Below are 22,247 nucleotides of genomic sequence, written 5' to 3'. Positions count from 1 at the left end.
GAATAATACAGTGAGCTCCCTATTTACCACCATTGTTTCATGCAGTTTCATGCAGTCTTAACTGCCTTACAGTCTTTTGAATTTTTAAATAAGACTTGATGTACTCTATTATTTTACCTTTGCTTCCTATGTTGTATAAATAACCATGTGTCATACATAATTATTATACAAATTATTATACATTACACATGTATGTAATAATTCCTGCTGTTAAGGATTCTAAACTGACAATATTTTACTCTCACAATATCTCTCACTTATTTTTCCCTCTTAAAATGAAAAACATAGGATACCTATCTTGTTTTCAGCTAAAGCATTCATTTCACATCAGACTTTCAGTGCCTATTGATAGTTTCATTGCTTGTTTTTAATTAATATTATATGTCATCCAGCCTATGACATTCAAAGTAAATGTTAAACCTCTAGCAGAAAAAAAATCCAATTGGCACTTTGTATGCCTCAATAAAATGGCAGGCAACAGTTGGCACTGTTCTGCAAAAGGAGTGCTTTGCTGGAAAACAGAGCATGATGAACATGTCTTCTTACCCTGAAAAACTTAAGAGTCACAGGGCTTATGACACTGACCCCAGGGAGCTAAAGAAAAAGTAGGTCCAACATGCCTGTAGGGACAGCAGCATTGCTGCACCACTGCTTCATCCCTGGGATAAACCAGAGTATAGGACTCAGACTCTCATTGCTCAGGACCTGCAGATGAGTTATGAGATATACTTTGGCCTCTCCTAAAACAGATGTCATACACATGTGTTTGTGATAGGAAATTATTTTATGGATAATCAAGCAGTATTATTATCAGTCATTGTTTTCTGATGTAGAGCTGAACATTATAAATTCAACTCAGTGATTACTATGACTCTTACGACCGGTCATTTTCTCAGGCCGTACAGTTAACAGGGAGCTGCATCTATAATGAAGGTGCAAGCAGGAACAAAGATTTATTCTATGGCTAACCCAGGCTGCCTCTGTGTCTTTGTCACTCAATCACACTTCTCTGTTTTCTGGAACAAATGCACATATCTGTAGAAAACAATAAAGGTACACCCTGGCAAACACACTCACCAGGATTTGTAGGTTGCTGAGATCCTGTGCTGGGAATAGAACATAAGAAATGTTGCAGACATTCTGCCCTGGCAGGGTCCATGAAAGCTGCCTCGTCCCCTTCACTGCCACCACCTTGGCAATGAGCACATCCCCTTGAAACGTGTGATCAGTCCAAGAACCAGTTTACATCAAGCTCCCTAATCTTGTGTAGTGTCACCAGTGGCCACAAACAATAGGGTTTGATTGAGATTTCATCTCTTCTGAAGGAATCAAATTGCAGTTTTGTCTCCCATGAAATAAGGCTCACTGGTTTGTGATTAAGGCGTATTATATATCATCATTTGTTTCCTTGTTTGCATGCCTATATATGTATGATGTGCTCAGCCAACATTGTGATAAATAGATTTCTTTCAAGAAAAATCTTTCATGATTTGAGGTCATACGTCCTTACATTACTTTTTGGCAACTGGAAATAACATTACCTCTTGTGTAAAGTTTAATATTAAGATTCACTTCCATACTGTTAGTGACTGGCAGGAAACACTTGTTTATAAGAAAATCTTATTTCCATGCAAATATTTTTTCTAGCTTTTCTATGCAAGTACAATTCATCACAGAGAAGATACTAAAGGATGTACAGTTGCAAAATGGAGGTCTAATGGTGTGAAATTGATTTCAGTAGGCTGAGGGTATTTTGTTTAGTTACAACTCACCATGACACAGACCAAACTATTTTTGCATATATTAAAATTAATGTAAGATGGCACAGTAACACCTCATCAAGGTTCTGGTTTGGGTATAGACACCAACCATGTTCAAACAATTCATCATTTCACAAATAACCAAAAGAGCTGTGTGATACCTTTTCTTCTAGGATAAAATAGACAGGGGAGTTGAATAAGATAATCTTTAAAGGTCTCTTAGAACAAAAAACATCCTATAGTTCTGTGATTCTATGAATGGAAGGTTATTTTTCTATGAAGGTAATAAACATCTTTATATTAAAACACAAATACTTCACCCACCCAAATAATACACAGAATAATATGCAAAAAAACTATATCAAATATTAATTCCAGAAGGGATATATACACCTAACTTTATCTCCATTCTAATGAAACTGAGGGAGAAGAAATATATTTCCTTTTCCCAGTTGAAACTGACATAGATTTCCCATATCAAACTAAATATCAAAGTTCAGCTATCAATACTGCTACTCCTATTTGTTCTTTGACTTTTTAATATACCCTCCACTTGCAGTGTAAACACCACCAATATGCTGAATGTACAAAAGCAATTAGTTATGAATTACATAATAATGGGTTTTACCATGATTATTCCAAATTATGGCATAGACATTGAAAAGGTAAAAAGAATCATGGTTCCTTCCCCAGCTGAATATGTATTAAAAAGCTGAATACCATTTAATATACACAAATCCATTTTTTATTTGTGATACCAGAAAGATAAATCATAATCATTGTTTCAGAGATATATATTTGGCTTGTATCCTTTCAAATTGGACTCTTTTGACTGTATTATGTTACTTTACACTGGGGAAAAAACCAAACAACCAAAAAACACCAAACAAAAAACCAAAAACAAAAACAAAAAATAAACAAACCCAAACACCAAAATAACAGAAAACAAATCAATCCACAAACAAACAGTATAAGACTGAAATTTTCTATCATCTCCTTGATACCTGTAATTTTTTTTTAAATTAAGACTAGCAAAAACTTAAAGCTGTAGAAGAGATAGAATAGATCAAAAACCCTGAAGCTGTTGAAAATATTCCAAGAATCTGACCCATTACTACTGGGTTTATATTTCTGCTGGTTATGATGGGCATAAAGAATAAATTTGAAATTTGCCTGTGATTTACTTAGCTCGATGGAACCCAACCACAACTAGTTTCACACAGGTATCATTTCTTTAAAACCATTGGTGTTAAACAAGCATAAAACTGCAGTTTTAAACCAAAGTTTTAATTGCAATGATGTATTGAGACAAGCAGGGAATAAAGGTAGAATAAGTGCTAGAAAGCCTCCTGCGACAAAGCAACTGTTGGAAAGAAAACTAATCAGACACAGTTGGAAACAGTTGGCTTTGATAGACTGTAAACAGTAAAAGTCATGATTTCTCTCCAAGTCATCTGACACCTTCATTACTGCAATTACTTATTTAATGTCTCTCACATCAAGAAGCAAACACAGCTTTATTAGCTCACGCAAGCTTATTTTTTAATCTGTATTCTTCACCAGTACTTACCAATTAACACTGTGCATCAACAACCGCATCTGTAGCAGCTGCTCAGCTAAAAATGTATTCAGATAGTAGGACAGTATTCATAAGTGTCATACTCCTTCTAGGAACAAGACTAAGTGAAGTCAATATTATAAAATACATTTTGAATTACAGCTTTTTGATACCTGAAAGGGAAATATTAATCTGTACATTTATCATAGCTGTCCAGTTTAGCAAACATCAAACATTACATTTCACTCTGTATATTCTTGGTCCTACTTTACAGAAGTTCAACCAAGAAAATATCTTGGGTTTTGCCCACAGGCATCTTTCCAAATATTTAACTTAAATCTCAACTTCTCATGCTACATTTGTTAACTTATCTGCAGAATCTTGGTATCAGGGTTGTTGAGACCAAAACAGACTCAGGAAGGTCTGTGAGGAGAAACAATACCCTTTAACATATCAAATGCTACACTTTCCATGGAAATGCATTCAGACTCAAGATTTTCTTAAAGTAAGAACCAGAAATAACTAAGAAACTTTTGGGATCTTGTAATCTCATTTTGTAAAAATAGGAAATTCCTGGATTCTGGGCGCAGAGTTTTGACAATTTTCAGACATCACTTCCACAGAGTTTTTGTAACAGCTGTAGTGAGGTTTTATTTAGCCAAATGACTGTAACATGTTTATCTCCCTTGCAGTACTGAGCCAGATGTCAAGTGGAAGGCTTGAAGTGATTTTTTTTCAGTTGTTAGATTGATTGAAGGTTTTTTCTGTCTTTCCAGTATGCTGGTACAGGTAAGAATACACTTGTAATACTTACAAAATACCAGTGAATCTGAATAAGTGACTACAGTTAGAAAGGAGGGTTGATGAAGAAATATCACAAGAAATATTATGAGCGTATTTTAGCATCATCAAGTATTTCCACCCTTTAAACAAAGAATTTCATTGAAAATGCTATAATGTGACTTCAAAATATATGTCATGAACTGAAAAGGCAAATAACTGTATCTTCATCTTTTTGTTAATTTCCTTGTTATTAGGTTGGCTGAAGAAAAGGTAGATATATTTTCTATAGAACTGAAGTGTGTTCCTTAATGCCTCTTTGCAACATGCAGAAATCATTGACCTGCACTTTGAGATTAATGGGAAGAGCTCAGATGAAGCTAGGGGCTTAAATAGAGGTAATGGAGATCAACCTTCCATTTTTTTTTCTGAACACAATCTTGCATACAAAAATATAGATCATGTTGCAAAACGCAAAAACTGAATCTAGTGCATGATGCTCTGTTCTTTTATTTTTTGATATTCCATATTTCAGATTCCTTTTAAGGTTTTTCCTTCTTGAACTGAAATTTTAGTACATGACTTGGTACAATAAAAGCTGCTTCTGCAAAGAATCATCATGGAGTAGGTAATGTTATATGTGCAAACTGAGTTGTAGTAATTTCTTCTGTACCTTGAAAGTGTAAAATTCTTGTACTTTGTGATCTCTGAAGAGGCAAGCAGCCCTTCTGTTCCAAGTCAGACTCCATTAAAGTCCTGTAATGCACATTAATGCAGTGTTCCTAAGGGAATGCCATGGTGATATTTATCCTTGCTTGCCTACTAAGAAAATCCCTGCCAAGCAGGAGAGGAAGCATCTGTATGCGTGGTTGAGTGACATTTTTATGCTAGCAGATATTCAAGGGCTCTGAAAAGATTCAGATTCTGTAGGAAATGAATTTGAAAAAAACACCTGAGGAAAGGCCATTTGACTTTTTTTTCCCATTTAGTTTGGGGGCTTACCTTGACATTTAAAGTAATAACACCATCTGCAAACTCCTGTCTTGTCCAGGAGTGCCATTATAACAAGTTGAACTCTTCCAGATTGGATGAAATAACAACTTAATTGTGGTCTTAATAGATCTCCCAGTTGCTTGCTGCAATCAGACCTACCTTTTTAACAGTCCTCCTTGCTCATTAATTACATTTCCTCTCTTAATTTCTCTATTTCTTTCCTATTCCTTGAGGAGTATGAAAACCAGTACAACTAATCACCTCTGAATTATGTATGTGAATCATCCCAGAAACACGTGGTTGGGATCTTTCTCTAGGTCAAGAGGCTATTTTAGATACAGAATAATTTCTCATCTTGTGGTAGGGACTTATTGTGAACTTCAGTTCATCCAGCGGATGTGTTAACAACTGGCTCTTAGGCAGGAATTTTCATTCTAAAATAATTAACATGTCCTAAATCTTTAACTACTATAAATGAGAAATAATTTGAGATGACTGACTCACCTGATCATTCTTTTCTTTCCGATTAAATGCATTTAAACTCTCTGAGCGCTCTACCAAATGGACTTCAATTAACCTAACACCCTGACTGCTATGATTAAATGGATGTGGATACTTTTCTTATACAATGTTGCATTTTGAAATAAGTTTCAAGATGTTACCAGGCACAATGCATTATTTATGTGATTGTAACAGAGTTGATATGCAAATACAAAAGAAGCAGAACAATGCTTAAAACAGGTATCTGTTTTTTTCTAATAAACTAATTCAATGCAATAGTTTAGCAAATTATTTCTGAGTAGCACTATACATAAGGATCTCAAAATATCAAAATGTCGCATTTCTATCCTAATCCACAGTATTTTTCATTGTCTTGAATGGGATTCAATTCAGACTTTCTCCTTATACAGGTGCTTCTTTGGCTGACCCATAAAAACAATGATATAGTCCATTTTCATATCTATCTCCAGCAGCTAAGAGTCAGAGGGTCTTTGGGTGCACAAGAACAAGATTATATGTGATCTTGATATATCATTTTTTGTAGATCTATAGAGCCAGTCAAGTAACTATGGGTTTGCAAACATTTGCAAAGTTCACAGAGAATCCAGGCCTCAAGTGCTGCATTCCTTCCTATGGAACACAAAACCAAATTGAAAAGTAAATTTTTTCAATAAGAAATCTTCTGAAGAGCCATGAAAGCTGGATTCCAATGACTCACTTTGATGATACAACAAACCTGAAGGTGATAGGAAACAAAGCTTTGATTGACCATGTTTATGCTTTATGCTGCATGGTTTCCTTCAAATTGTCATTTTACCTGCCAAAAATTAGAAAGACAACTATGGATACAAAGGTGTGTTAGAATCTTGAGTAAATTAATAAACATGCAGCAAAGCATATTTTCCCAATTGTATTTTATTTATCATGCAACATTAAAAATGGTAACATATGCTATATTTTTCTACCTAAAAATGTAGACTTCCTTAGTTCTGAGTGACATTTTTATATGTATGGAATTTCACAGTCTCTGGGAGTCTTTTGTGACCCAAAATATTAATTATTCTCTACATATCTGCATTTACTGATTTATTTTAAAAAGTAAAATCTGTATATGTGCAATATTGTCAACCATCTAAGTTTCTTTCAATTTCCATTAGTTTGACAAATAAACACAGTGAAAAGCTTTACTATTTGCTGATATGTGATTTTCTTGTATGTTGATTTGGAATAGAGCACTCAGATCCCTTGGATATTTGAGACCTACTCCTTACTATTACAGAAGAACCATATCAAATTACCAGTTTCATAAATGCACTAAATTTATGAAGTAGCAACTTAAAATTAAAATTGGAACATGTTTACATAATTTCAGCTCTGTGATATTGAGAAACTTCATCTCATTTCTCACCTAATTTACACAAACTTGTCTTCCACAATCATTATGTTCTTTGTTTATATTTTCTTTCTCCTATGTATTTATTCTTAATGAAATAAAAAAGAACTTATTAAAATTATGGAAAGAAATTATATCAACAGTGAGGTGTTGTTTCATTTTGAAGTTATATTTAAAATAAAAATCCAATTCACCAAGCTACTGTTTTGTAGTACCTATACTCTATATACTAAATATAAGACTATATAAGTCAATGAACAAATGCAAAAATGGTGGTTTTAATTACATTCTACAGCTATAGTAGAAGGTCTTTATGTCTACATGATTAAGGAAATACTTTTATGATCTTCATAACTAAAAGAAATTTAACCTTGAATATGAAGTATCAGGAAACCCATGAAATCACAATCCTCACAGTAATTAAATGTAATTCTACACAATTACTTTTGACAAAACTAATAAATGTGAGCTCCATCCAAGATGTGGCTACAGCAGTCACATTCCTGTAAGCCACAATAATTCAGAGAAGTCATAGACATGCTGGCTCCTTCATCAAAATACAAGGATAATGTAATTGAAGAGTACATTGCTTTCAAATTTTCTCCAAATATTTTGTCCAGAGATGAGCAGTTCATTAATTAAATAGTCTCCTAACTAAATCAAGTTATTTGAGACACTCTTCAAAATCCAGTTTCTTGGAATTCTTGTTTGCTAGCAATGAATACCAGCAGAAGGAAAACAGGATTAAAAACATTCATCTGCCTCTGTTCCTGATCTTATCTCACAGCACTCATTTGGGGGAAGGTGCATTTTCATGGGGGCACTGGCATTGCACCAGTGTCAAACCATGACAATGTCCAGTAAAAAAAAGCCTAAAATAATAGTAGGTACTCAGGGAAATGCACACTAGAAAAAAAATGCTTGACCAGTCAGAGCTAGCCATAAAGAATGCTCTTTACTCAGTATCTATGTAATGAGCTGAATTTGGAAGAGTGTAGTTCCTGAGCCTGTCAAACTCCTCTATTGATACACAGGTCTTGAAAAATATAATCACACAATGTAGGTTATAACAGCTGAAAATCTGCTTTAAATTATTCCATAAAGAGAGTAGAAGTCATTGAAACCATAACATTTTCTGTTGTGGTCTACCGTTGCAGCTACAGAGTAAAGCTGGGGCAGGAAAAGTTCTCCTTCATTGATTTCTCCACTTTTTAACATGAAATAATTTAATAGTCTGTATGCATTATAATTATGTAGCATGCTGTTTTTACACTGAGGAGCATCATTCAACAAACAAAAATTCATATAAAACCTAATGTATCTTTGAAGCAGAATTTCTGATAGATTTCTCTCAGGGAATTGTTGAGGTAATGTAATTAGAAATATAACATAGAACATTTATATGGATTAGTTCTTTTTACAGGGATAAGTTTTTTGTGGCCATGGTCTTTCTTACTAATCAGATCCTACAAACCTATTTATAAAGCATAGCCCAGAAAAAGTCCCATTGAAATGTCATTCTGACTTTACCAGGTAAAGTTCTGTTTGTTCCAACACCAAAAAGCAATCTAATTACCTCATATATGATTCCAGAACACTTCAGAACATTGTAAATCTGAAAAAGCTATTCAACAGTACTAAGGCTAGGGAAATGAAATTTTGAATTAGCCATTCTTTGGGAAAATACATTTAAATTGAACCTGAAAGTTACCAAATGTGCAATACCCAATTAAATTTGGTCTTTACAGAATTAAACCCCTTCTCTATGAAAGTAGGGTACATTGAGCACTTGTATTCTCACCTGCACTGAACAGAGTATGAATCATAGATCAAAGAGCGATGACCCAAGTAGTCCGCTCAGCTGGATTTCTTTATTCCTGCACAGCAGTAGACTAATGATCCAGAAGGTAATCCCTGTTGTAATCCTTTAGCTATGGATGAAAGGAGAGGCTCAGCCCCTTAGCATAACTAGCATTATATTTTAGAATGATATTTTAATATACATGACATAAATACACAAATGAGTGCTTGTCTGGCTTTCTTCCATCTTCCTTTTGAAGAATTAATGTGGGCGACAAGCCAGTGTGTGAGCTATACTACTTACTACTTCCAGGGCAAGTCAGAGGACACAGAGCTGTTTTTACCCTAATCTCCCTGACAGTGTACTAGGGCTTTGTTGTGAACTGATCTCCGTTTTCCCTTCCTTAGGCTGCCAAAAGTCAGCAAAGAACCAGGGATGCTCCTGCTGCCACCCATCTGTGCAGTATCACAGAGGATGGAAGGGAAACATGAGAGCTGCATTTGTCATTTCCCTTGGCTGCAGGTTAAGGAAGTTGAATTAAAAATATAGGGTATAGCCATGTAAAAAGGATGGAGAGATCTAGGTGAAGCTACCCAGTAATCTGGGCAGTTGCCTTTTTAAAAATGGAGTTTTGCTTTACATGCATTTTAGATTGAATTGAGTGTCTCCCACTCCACTCACTCCAAAAAAAAGATACCCTATATCACGTGCTCAGTGGTTCTGTTTTCTCAGCTTCAGAAAACTCAAAATATTTGAGAAGCAACAACAAAAAAATAGTCAGACTGAAAAATCAGCTCGTCCAAGATCTTCAAGACAGACCTGCACAACCACTAATCTTTTCCTAAATGTCTGCAATAAAGAAGAAACTTTCAGATTCAGTTAGCAAACAGTCAATTAGGAGTGTTCAAGTCATTACAGAACATGAGCCCACTGGGCATGGGGCTCCAGCAAAGTCTTGGAAACACGGATTAATACATAATATTAGACAAGACAAACTGTTTCTTCAGCCTAACAAACCAGGACTGGAAGGGAAAAGCAGTCGAAAAATACATCTAGGAACACAGGTCCCTGAGAAGAGTAATGGTACTCCTGCAACGGGGAGATTAGGATGGTAAGAAATGTTTGAAAAGATGTGGGTCAGTTTAGGCTGCCAGTAAAAAGAAAGTTCCCAACAAATACAGCTGCTAGATCTGTGCAGCAGCAGAATTAGGGGACAAACAACCCAGCTGTGTTCCTGAGGGAGTTTGCTAAGTTAATGAGTGAACTTACATAATGTGAGGTCCTCTGACAGCAAGAGATGGCTATTTCTTCTCAAAGCAAGAGAACAGGGAACAAACAGTCCTATATAAACTAAGTTTAACACCAGGTACTTTTCTGAAGACATAGTCTTCATCTGTTCTACCTCAACATTTACCAGTTTCTTTTTTCTTACTACAAGCTCAAGACCAAAGCTCTGACACCAGCTTTGGAACTCCAAATATGATGCACTGCTGTGGAAGGAATCACCAGATGGGACTGAAACTATTGACACTAAATCTTGAATTTTTCAAACTCTTCTTTCTTTTTAACCAAGACTCGGTCTTTCTGCATAAATCATATATCCTTAGCCTTTTAATGAAGTACAATGCAGTAGTTTGCTAGAATGCTTCCTAGTTGCTTCCTAGAATGCAGTAGTTTGATTTCTATACTCCCTAATAAGAGAAAATTGCTTGCTTAAACCAGTGTGCAGATGTTCTGGCTGTGATTATGGGAAGAAGGACTGCCTGAAAAACAAAGATTAAGAACTGTGTTAGAATAGAAACAAATGGTGATAAGACATCTGTCAAACATACTTGTGACCACTTTCTGTGAAAAGCAATTCAATAGTATATAAAACAAGCAAACAGCTAGAAGCCTCCCAGGCTACATATAAATGAATTCTTCTCTATCAAAAAGATGATGTGTCACAACTTGACACCTCCCAGTCAACAGCTTTGCTATTTCATAAGATAGTGACAAAAGTTGGTGCTCTGAGTACATTTCCTAAGTAGAAAGTTCTTCAGAGATATATCTCATCTAACAGAAGATGGTGACTATTTTTAATTTTCTTTTGCTTTCCCGCCATTCCAAAAACAGGATATATGTTGGATAAATTCTGACTAGAAAACTATTAAATTACTGAATCTACATACTAAAAGCATTACTATCTCATGTTTAGAAATAACTTAAGCTATTAGATGCTGTGGTCTCATTGAAATGTTCGGACCACTTCTAGAAAAGGATAAAGCAAATAGATCTTGTGCACCTTTATCATGTACATTTTTCTAAGCATATTATCCTACGCAAAAGTTGATCTAATACTAAATAAACTGTTCAATGGGGAAGAACAAGACAATTTTACTCTTTTTTTCATGTCATTATGGAAACCCCCATTCTTTCTCAAATATATACTCTATTGAAAATATTGTTCTTACCATGATAATGTTGATATTTAGATATGTATCTCTTTTTATTGTATCATTATGATTTATGTCACTTTCAGTTTAATTTTGAATAGTCAGTCTAATTATTATTTACAAATGTTGATTAATTAAGTTTTTGAAAATATTTATCCTCACAAATAAATTGGGGTTTTTCCCCCCCTCCCTAAGTGGCCTGCATGTATCTGTGTGCAAAACTGAAATAAAACCTTTTCTGTTTATTTACATCAGAAGAAGAATATGCATCAAATTATTCTTTGGACTTTTTAAAGACTGGTGTAAAAGATGGATGTCTAGTTTCCTACTTTCAGTTCTAAACCAGTTTGACAAGCAATTTATCTGTGACTGCTTCAGATCAGAAAAGCTGAAAATATTGTAGTTGCCTGAGCCAGCACAAGCCCCAGGAGGACACGTGTTCTGTTTGATGTATCCAAGGAGAGGTCAGTTTTCTCTGCCAGTCACACAGCAAATGGGAAGTCTCCAGCGGTAAGTCAGGGACTGTCTGTGAGCAAGACAGGCTGCTCCTGCAAATCTGGTTATGCCAGATCCTCTGTAGTACTCCTCACCAACAGCAAGGCTGGTAGCTCTTCAGCTGCGGCACTCTAAACTTAAATTGTGCTCTAATTGGTCTTCTCCAAAGGAAATGCATACAGTGAGGTTATTAAAGTATGGGAAAGCCCATGGTAAGTGGGAGGAGGGTGAGAAAAAATTAGGAAAAATAAAAGAGGTAGTCAAAAGCATAAATAGCATCACTAAAGGCAGCTGGCAGCCTTTTCAATCTCCCTGCCCCAAATATCTTGCAAGCAAATAAATTGTTCTGTATGCATACATCTCTTTCCAAAAGGTCTGTCTTTGGGAAGAATTCAATGTGCCTATACACAAAATGGTATCCATGCTTTGGATCAAAGCTATAAATTTCCATAGTTTTAAACAGAATTTTTTTCTCAGACTTCCAGGTGGAACAAACACTCATAGCCTCAAATCCATTTAAAATATCAGAGGAGCAGTTAGGGTTTTATTAGTTTTTAATGTGTTTTACTGTCTGTAATCTTAAATTGTTTTGTCAACTTTTGTAATTCTCATGGTGTTATACACAATTCTGACTGTTCTTGAATGGATGATGAATGCACAGATGCACACAAGCATGCAAATCCTCTCTATGGATTTAGGACCAAAAAAGATCCTCTTCTAGAGCTGGTGAAGATGCACTTAAAGGTGATTCTGCACCTTTCTTTAAGAGCTCCAGAGGGAAGCTTTAAAAAGCAAACCCCATTTGATAAACCAAAACCTAATTAATTCCATCCTGAGACCACAGGTATTCCTACTGTGTATTAGAAGTGAAATTCTGAAGAAATATTGTGAGATCTTCCTTTAATATACACCCCAATAGCCCATCACAGTCTTATTCCTTCCCCAGTGGTTGAATTTTCTCTGTCAGTGGTGGTCTTCTAAATCTCCTGGGTATTTTTTCCCTCCTAGCAGTTCTCCTGACACTCCCTTTGGAACTGACGTGTTCATTCTCCTAATTGAAATGTTTTGATTCCACTCTTAAGACATTTTTCAGATGGGCTTTGGGATTGATGGGATGTATCAAATCGTTGATAGAATGAAAATTTGTGTCATTCAGTGAAATGTTACAATTTCTCTTCAATTTTATCATTTAACCTTACCGTGATCCCTTGCCAGTGGGCTTGAGGTGAACAGTGTCACCTCTTCCTCAATTAACTACTCTCACTGCATTAATTGGGCTTTAGATCTCCTATGAGAAGTCAAAGGTTGCTATAACAAGTTGAAAGCCATTCTTTAACACAAATACCAAGACAAAGATATTATTCTGTATGTGAGTGCCTCCCCTGTCAATGCTAGGTTTTTCTACAATATACACAAAATTCAGCATGCTTCTTAGACTGTCACTATTTGCTAACCCTCAAGGGAAGCTACCATGGTATTATTGAATTATCACAATGTGTGTGTGTGTCTGTGTGTGTGTGTGTATAGATATACATATATATGGTTTCCTAATCAGTGTCTCTGTTTTTCTTCTCCATCTTCATGTAGCAGAGAAAATACGGGTTCCAGATTCTGCAGTTTTACATGGAGAACAAAATATCAGGAATATCAGGAAGATAATACATTGGGCATGGAAGACAAGTTCTTCCATCAGATGCTTTATTGGTAAACTGGAAATAAAAAGTAATTAAAAGAAAAATTTAGGAAAAAATTATTTCTGGAATTGTGTATTCAAAAGTTTGATTACTCCAATTTTTGTTACTTTAAATTGAGTGAATTACATACATTTAAAAAGAATTATGTGTATAAAGACCATATGTAGCTTTGTTGGGTTTTTTTCACTTATTTTTTAATGATTGCATCTCACAAAAATACTAACATTATTCAAACTACACTGAGGAAGATTTCTAAGAATGTATTATAGCATGTCTCTTAGTATCTTTCAAGTATTTACAAAGATGTTTTTGCTTTCAGATGTTCATAGTATGATAGGAATTGGGGGTGGAAAACAACTTTTCAAGAGAAGACTTCAAAATCGTGTCTTTTGTGAAAATAGAACTTTTGTGAAACACTCATTGGCTTAGGCTAAAATAGATTCTGTCAAGGCTAGATAGAAATAGCAATATTAGCACCTGATCTGTGAAAGCTGGTTTTCATTTGACATGTAGTTGCCAATATTCAAAAAATATTCCAAATTGGAGGGCTACATATTTATGAGAACCAGTCTCCATAAATCTCAGATTTTATCATGTTAGAAGTTTCTTTCTAAATGAGAACAGTAAACTTGTAAGTGAAACTTGCAAATCAGTTTTATCACTGTCTATGTGTGCATATGTATGTTTTATAAATATACTTGAAATTCAAAATTGAACTTGTAAGTAGGTCTGATAAGTTTTTCTACTTTCTGCATCAGTGCTGTGAATCAAACAGCTGCAAATTTTCACTTCCATGGTCATCTACCACAATAGAAAGCTACAGAAAAGGAGACTGTAGGTTTATTTAGCTGTCTTTCTAAAATAATATAGCATAAATCAGTTAAAAATATTCTCTTCCCCTATTACTTCAGTACAGACAGCACTTACAGGAACCTCTGTTTTTCCAGGTAGCTGTAGCACTGATTTAAACCAGTAATAGCTTGCCATGATAATAAAATGATTTATTGTCTGCATATTCTGTAAATTACATTCATTCTGAAAAAATAGTAAACTGTCTTCAGGTCTATTTTATATATAAGCAATAGTTTTATCATCAAAGCTACAGACAATTAAATATAGAATAACTGATGACTTTAGGCATCAAACAAGTCAAGAGATTGCAATCTTTTAAGTGCTTTGTCAGCTCTAGAGCATCTGAAACACAACTGAAAATAAAGGAGATATTTCTGGTTTTAGCATAATTTATATGTTGTGCAATTTTAAAATGTGAACCAGAAGTAAAGGTACTACTGGAGGTCAAAACATTTTTAATTCCTATTAATTTTTTTCTAATTGCCTGGTAAACTGCTAGAAAAGCATTCACTTTTGCTGGGCAATAACCTTCAGCAATCTTTTAAAGCAGTTTTACACACTTTGGACATTCTTCCCCTCATGTTGCATGTTCTTTATGAGGCTATCTAGAAATGTTTCCTTACTATTACATTTGTCTGAAGTTGTAACACACCTAAAATAAGCCAATTAATTAGTCATGATGGGCTCTTTTCAGCTGCACACTCATTTTCAAATGAATTTATTGAAGTAAAGATTTACAGCATATGGACTCACAGACTTCTCATGAGTTAAACTGGCATCCATATGTACAGCTTTCAGTAGGGAATGCTAGAGTAATATTTACAATGTAAATATCAACTTTTATTACGTAAGAAACAAATATATCACAACTTTCACTTCACAACATATTTGTTCTGGTTTGATGACTAAAGTCATCTCTTTGAAATACTATGTGGAACTCAAAAATAGCTTGTTCTTGTCATAGACTTTACCAGGTGTCCTTCAGAGGTCCTGAAAAGCAAAGGAGAGATGTGCTTTAGAAGTCACTTTTGCAAGCAATTGCATCATGAGGTGTATGAGGGCAGAGAGCAGGCATTGAGTAACACTTCATACAAAACAATTGCTGTGCTTGGGACTGACAAATGGAGAAGTGGCTGCTCACAGGAGTTTGCTGGGCATTACACTCAGACCAGACCATGGGATGAGTTGCAGCAGATTAGCCTACAGCACAGAACTGCTCACTTTGAAAAAACCTGTATCCTTGAAATAGATGCACAAATTCGGATTGCTCATTCCTACATTAGCAACTGGGCACTGCAATAAAATGACAAGTAACAGATTCACCTACAGGCAGACCTGCCTCCTCAGTAAAGTCAATAAAAATGGAAAGGACTGAAAATGTTTTCAGGAAGATATCAGTGACCTGCTGGACCACTACTCTTTCTCCCTTAGTTAATGCCATAATTTTGAGAAGGTGCAAAATACAAGAGCAGCTATTTTTTACATTAATCTTGTCCAGAAAGAGCATTTCTTTCCAGAATCATGTTGCTTACAAATTACATAATTCCTCAATGCATAAGAAGCTTATGTCCTTTCTAACGTTCAGGAACTTTAGAGGAATTACCACACTTGTGGAAAAGAACATTTTCTCATTTTATTTCAGCCTTGCAAGGAAACAATGTATTTTCTGGGGCAGCGGGATGGGCGGATGGGGATGATACAAGAAAAGACATTTCTCCAAATTCTATCTTCAAGAATAGCCTTTTAATCTTTTAGCTTACTTTTTTGGATACACCTGAATGCCAAAAACTATCCCATCATCAACTTTATAATACATTTTCAACAATACCAAATTTGCTTCTACCCTACTTTTTCAATATTATATTCCTGCAAGTGTTGATGTTTCAGTAAACCAAAGGGAAAATAATTGTGAATGACTTTAGAAAAAATAGCAGTGGCTATATGGGAAACAGTAACTGCAAGATTTGCACGTCAAGTATTTTCTTAATGCATGAGGTTCATCTTGCTGATGCTCTTAGTTCTAGGGGTAATTTCTTTCTAATCAAAAAGACGTTAACCAAAATCTGCAGCATTTTTTTTAATTAAAAGAAATATCCTCAAGTTTGTTCTCTGAAGAAATAATGATCTTTGTAATTAAAAATTAGTCACTTCTGATTTCATGCTGTACTGCACACTGGGTGAAACACCCAAGTGAGTTAGGTGCATTATGAACAGTGCCATTTAATTAGGAATTTTCAATAGCAGCGATCATGTGATAAAATAAAGCTTATTATTAAAATTATTATTTTATTCTGACACAATGAGTGAATAAACATTAGAAACGTAAAGCTTTTCATGGAAAATTACTCCCTTTCCTAGAATATCCTGATTTTCTGATAGGCGATACTCCACATACAATTAATGTCACTTTATGGGTAACAGATAGCAAGAAAAAAGACGATTTTGGCATCTTACCAGTGGGAGGTGGCTCAGCAGCTCATCTACAGCATCGTAGTTTTCTGAAAAGGATGGTTCAAGATGTTCTGCTTCATCTCGAAGTTTAGCAGGATTTAGCTCTTCCTGGCTGTTGTGAATCAGAAAAAAAATTTAATTGCTCTCAGAAGAAAAAGCAAAGAAAGTAAAGCGTTCTTCTAACTGTAGCTTCTGCACGTTTCCTTACACTTAAACCAAAGTGTTACAGAACTTATGAAATAGCATGTTTAATGAATAATGAGACATGATATTTAAAAGCAGTTGTCTAAATGAGTGAATATACAAACACAATACAAGGTCTACAAACATGTATGCTGGCATGTCTCACCTATACTGATTAGGACATATAGTCCTCAGTAATCCCTCAGGGATTTTCAAATTTTTATTCCACGTGTTCACAGAGAGGCAAATTTTCAACATATTTCTTTATAAAATTGTTCATGTTCCATAGCTCTGTGGGTTTTTTCCTTAAGAAGATTTTTTTCTAAATAAAAACTATTTAAGTTGGAAGATTTTTTAAATTGCCAGATGTCATCTCCTCTTTATTCTTCTATTCCAATTGTAGTGTCTGTTCCAGTCATGGAAGAAATGTCTGTATTTGAAAACCATGTCAGAAACTATGCTATGATATTAATGCTCAGTGCCTTTTGCATGTCCTCTCTGTATACATACATGGATGTAAACCTTTTCTGTCTTAATGCCATAGAAGTATGGAAAGAACACACATGTGCTTTCTTGTAGTACCTTCTTTTTCCAGTTAAAACTGAGTTTAAGTATTTCTTCACAGCCATCTGCTTTCGAAAGCGGCTGTAGTTGTCAGTGAAGACAGCATCAGAGTGGCGTTTGACAGGACTGTCCTGGGAGCTGGCAATAAACAATTACAGAGGAAAAGTTAAGAGACAATATCTGTTTAAAAAAAATACCATTAAATTAGTGAAATAAGCTTTATGCTATTGATTAGCCTAATAAAATCAAATTGTCATTTCAGCTTTCATTTTCATCCATGACTTTGGATATTTCTTCTGCTGAAAAGAAGCCACTGCTTCCACTGCTTACTATGTATTCTAATAACAAGGATCAAATCCCAAAGATTGTTATTCAGCCTTTTAGGGAACACCCTTCACCGATTGTTTTCTCATCTCAGTTTTGCCTGGCCTATGCAATTAAGATACATAGTCAATGATTTCTGGAGTCCTTGTCCCAGGAGTTCTGCAAGATCAAGTGTTTAAGTGTGGATTTCATTACTCCTGCTTGTTCTCACACCCCAGGTTGCACCTTTGAATAAACAGATTTTATTCTGATTTCTATAATTTGCATGAATATATTTCAGTACAATGCCAAGGTACAGGCTGGTTTAAGTTGCAATAAGCTCTTAAAGGACCTCATCACTGTTCAGAGTGAACTCAGTGGAGGTGGAGTCTGCCTCTGACGAAATTTAAGAGTGCAGCATCACATAAGTAGCTGTAAATGCTTGTTCTAAGGTTGCAGAAGACAAAACACACCTTGTGAAAGCCAAACCTGGAGGTCTTTTCTTCGTGCACAATATTGGGAAATGGCAGGTGTTCTATTTTAAATAGTCCATTTTAGTTTACAGCATATGAGAAACTGGAACTGCATGTTCTGGATCAAAGGCAGCACTGACATAAATGGAGGACTTAATTTTTACTCAGCTTTTCAGCATATGAAGTAGGCACTCAGTGGTATCGTCACAGTGCCTCACAGCTGCTGCTTATGGATTTGAAAACAAGGGAAGTATACCGTGATCCTACCCAAGAACCCTGTGCTCATCAGTTTATTAATGTATTGATTTGGAAGTTGCATCCAGACCCCTAGTCTATGAATTTGCCTCATTCTTTTTTTTGAATTCTGCTGCAATACAGATCTCACAAACATCTGCCAATGTGTTTTCTAGCAGGAAAAAGCTATACCTTTACATTTTCATTATAAACCAATCATTTCTTGATTTCATTGTGTATTTCCCTATTGTTAAGTACTAAGTAATCAATCACTTTGTATTTACTTTTGCCACTCATCCACCAAGATAGTAAAAACACTACCAAAAAAAAAGAATTAGCAATTCGGCACAATAATCATGATAAGATTTCCAGTACACATTATCCTGCTTTGTGCAGTGTCCGTTGCTCTACCTCTCACAGCTGTGTCAGGAATAAATAGTAACATGCTCATTTAGTAATATCACTAAATACTTATATAGGATTTTCATCTCCCCCATAATTATATAAGCTTCTCTTTCAGTATCTCTGAATCACAAAAAGGAGACCTTGCATACAGAAGGGTAAAAAATTTGCCAATAAAGCCAGCTAGGAAAAAAAAATCTACCTAATGTAAGTGTCACCTCACCTAACTCGTTTTCTAATAAGCGAATGCAGATATCTCTTCACAGCAAGTTTAGCCAAAAGATGGCTGTAGACACTGGTGAAAATTCCATCAGCATGCCTTGCATTTCTGAAATGGACAATAAATAAACTCTACAATACAGTCTGGGCTCATATAATTTTGATAATGTTCATTTTGCAAATATACTGCTTTCCTTAGTTTAACTATTGTACATCTTAAAGGGAACTAATTTCATAAAATAACTTCCAGATTTTCACAATATACTTTTTACTCCTTCTTGGAAAGTGAATGCATTCATCATGCCAGAATGGCAATACAAGCAGCATTTCTGCCTACATCCCTACTGCTACCACTATTCAAGCAGCGGCTGTGGGATTTTCTTCTGTAATTGAGTCTTGCTTTCCTAATCCCAGTTTGATTTTTTTGCAGAAATCAAGCAGAAATCTATGATCTTTTGTATTTATGATAATAAAGAAACTCACCTATCAATAATTCTGGAGAGATCAAAATAGAATTTCTCATTTTCAGGTAGTGTGTTCTGCAAAATATCTGATTCTGACTTTAATGACCCACGGGCATGGTCAGGTTCACTGGCTCCATCAAATGGCATTCTGTTTCCCAATCTGTTGGAGAAAGAAACCGTGTAAAGTATAGAGCTAGCTGAGGACATGCGACACTTTACTAAAGATAACATTCTGGTTTGTGTCAAAATGTACATCTACCTACTTTCATTGGTTAGGCATTTAAAATAAATCTGGATAAATCAAAAATCACTTTTAGGTAGAATCCATGCTTAATTGTAGACTAATTGACATAACAGATCCTTCTCTCAAATTCATATTTTCTAGATAGATATTGTCACTGGATACAATTTATTCCAGTGCATAATGTATGACAATCACAACACAAGTGACAACTGTGAAGCTTTTCCTATCAACTGTATTTTGTATATATTATGGATGAAATTAACAGCCTCCACCCAAGCAAAGTGAAAACTGCTCCTGTGACGTACTTACTTCCCAGTTAAGATATAAAATGTAAATTGAAATGCAGAATGAAACAGTTCTTAGGCATTCTCCAAAGAAAGCAAATATACCAAGAACTTCAAACTAAATAAAAAGTGCAGTCATGTATCTCTACATGTTTTTAGTCTCTCCTGCTAGAAGCCAAAAAATCTTTTAATCTCTTCAAATGAATAATGGCAATTGCCCTGTATAAACTTGTGTACAGCGCACATTTTCGTAAACTGCAGCTTCTTATAAAGTGTCATATTTTATCAAGGACAGTCTGACTGCATAGCAGCAGTTTGGCATCATTCCTTGTGGCTGCTCTGATATTCTGTGGCAGACAAGGAAATCATTGTAGGAAACCCCTGTGCGTGATGACATGCAAAAGTCACATACTAAAACTAAGATAGACTTATGTGACTTAGTAATTTTAAAGTCACTTTTAGCACAATTTATATGTCTGATTCATATAAGTCTTCTGTCTGGTAAAAAAACGTGCAAAGTTGCTGGGTAAAACGAACCGGCTCAAGTCACACCTTTTGGAAGACCGTCACTGTGCTTTTTTGTCTGTTTTTCACTGGTCCTTCTACACTTTATGTTCCTCTTCCCTAAATGGCAAACCGTACCGTTCTGCCATCTGATTTCATTTAGCTGGACCACAAACAGCAACTTCAACCGGCCGAAGCATGCAGAGGTACAAAACCTGCCCTCCGCTCTGTCCCCGTGGACCCGTTCACGTCCCAGGGATTACCGGGGCCCACATCCCATCCGCCCCCCATCCGCACACCCCGCGGTCACCGCCACCCAGCCCGTGGGGCAGCGCTGCTGCAGCCGCCCCGGGAGGAGCGTGCGTGTCCCGGGGCCTCCGGCCGGGACCGCCTGACCGCAGCCTCGCCGCGGGGACCCGGCGCACCCGACGGCAAGCGCCGCGCTGCGCGCTCCTCGGGAGGGCGCAGCGGAGGAGAGGCGCTTCTCACAGCCGGGGCTGGGCAGGTCCCCGCGGGCGGAGGAGCGCGGCGGAGCGCGGCGGAGCGCGGCGGAGCGCGGAGCGCGGAGCGCGGCCTTACCGCGGGACGGGAGGGAAGGCGGCGCCCCGCGGGGGCAGCGCCCGCGCCCGCCAGCAGAGGGCGCTGAGGAGGGCGAGGGCGAGGAGGAGCGGGGAGGCGCCGCGGTGCTCCATGGCCGCCACCTGCGGAGGGAAGAGCGCAGCCGTCACCCTCCGACCCGGCCCGCCCGCACCCGCTGGCCCCGCGCCGGGGCACCGGGACTTCGCCTCGGGCCGCCGAGCGACCGCCCCGGTCCCGCTCCCAACTCCGGACCCCGTCCCGAAAGACGCCGCCGGCCAGCAGGGTCGCGATGGCGGGGGAGCTGCCCGCGGCCAGGGAGAGCTGGCATTTCCGAAGGCGACCCCCGGCCCGGTGCGAGGGGCAGCGGTGCCCGGGGCTCAGCGACTTAAGCGGTAACAAGAGAGGGTCCCGCCCCGGCTGCCCTGGGCATTCAGAATCTCTCCCCGCTCCCCGACGGCCGGGATGGCTTCCCTGCAGGTCCGGGAGGAGCGAAGTGGAGCGAGGGTACGGGAGGGGACATCCTTCTTCATGCGCTGGGAAGTTGCCGCTGTGGCGGGGAGAAAGTTACTCACGGAGCCGCGAGTCCGTCGGTGGGTCTGGCTGGGCGGGCGCGGAGCGGAGCGGTGCTGGGGCAGTGAGCCCTGCTCCGCTGCGCGGCTGCCGGGGCGGCGGCAGCAGAGGGTGAGGAGGAGGAGGAGGATGAAGAGGAGGGCTCCGTCTCGCCGCACGCTCTGAGCTGCCCGCCGCGCCACCGCGTTTTATAGCGTTTACACGTTTCTGCTTCCGAAGAAGCAATCACGTTACTGGAGAGACGTCACCCATCCCAAGGGGACGGTCGCTTTGCTCAGGACAGTCAGAGACTTATATTTAACACATGAGCGGTCGCGTACCTCCTTCCCCTCCCCCTCACCCCCTCGGCCATTATTTGATTTATGTTAATGACATAGTTTTGGAGGAGCGGAGCCCCGTCGGAGGGATGATTCCGCCTCTCCAGGCGGGAGAGCAGGCGGCCGTCGGGGTCTGCTGGCACGCCGCACCGCGCATCCCTGCCCGCACCCGGGATAGCTGGAGCGAAGGCGGC

The 22,247-nt window shown here is 37.7% G+C and overlaps 1 protein-coding gene across 2 annotated transcripts; it reads right to left on the bottom strand.

Annotated features, from left to right (window-relative positions):
* Window positions 1-14,390: 14,390 nt before the first annotated feature.
* Window positions 14,391-21,899, bottom strand: VIP (vasoactive intestinal peptide). Of its 2 annotated transcripts, XM_021540543.2 has the most exons (7): window positions 21,739-21,899; window positions 21,167-21,288; window positions 19,575-19,715; window positions 19,096-19,200; window positions 17,479-17,598; window positions 16,717-16,825; window positions 14,391-15,252 (listed from the first exon to the last, which is right to left on the bottom strand). In XM_021540543.2, the coding sequence occupies exons 2-7, from the start codon at window positions 21,277-21,279 to the stop codon at window positions 15,244-15,246; spliced, it is 597 nt and encodes a 198-aa protein (XP_021396218.1). In that variant the 5' UTR covers window positions 21,280-21,288; window positions 21,739-21,899; the 3' UTR covers window positions 14,391-15,243. The 2 variants fall into 2 exon arrangements, with proteins under 2 accessions (XP_021396218.1, XP_021396217.1); XM_021540542.3 differs by lacking the exon at window positions 19,096-19,200.
* Between the last annotated feature and the right edge of the window lie 348 nt (window positions 21,900-22,247).

Source organism: Lonchura striata, chromosome 3 (assembly GCF_050655825.1).
Source record: "Lonchura striata isolate lonStrDom1 chromosome 3, ASM5065582v1, whole genome shotgun sequence".
Classification (NCBI taxonomy): domain Eukaryota; kingdom Metazoa; phylum Chordata; class Aves; order Passeriformes; family Estrildidae; genus Lonchura; species Lonchura striata.
This window is presented reverse-complemented; position numbering and strand designations above follow the sequence as displayed.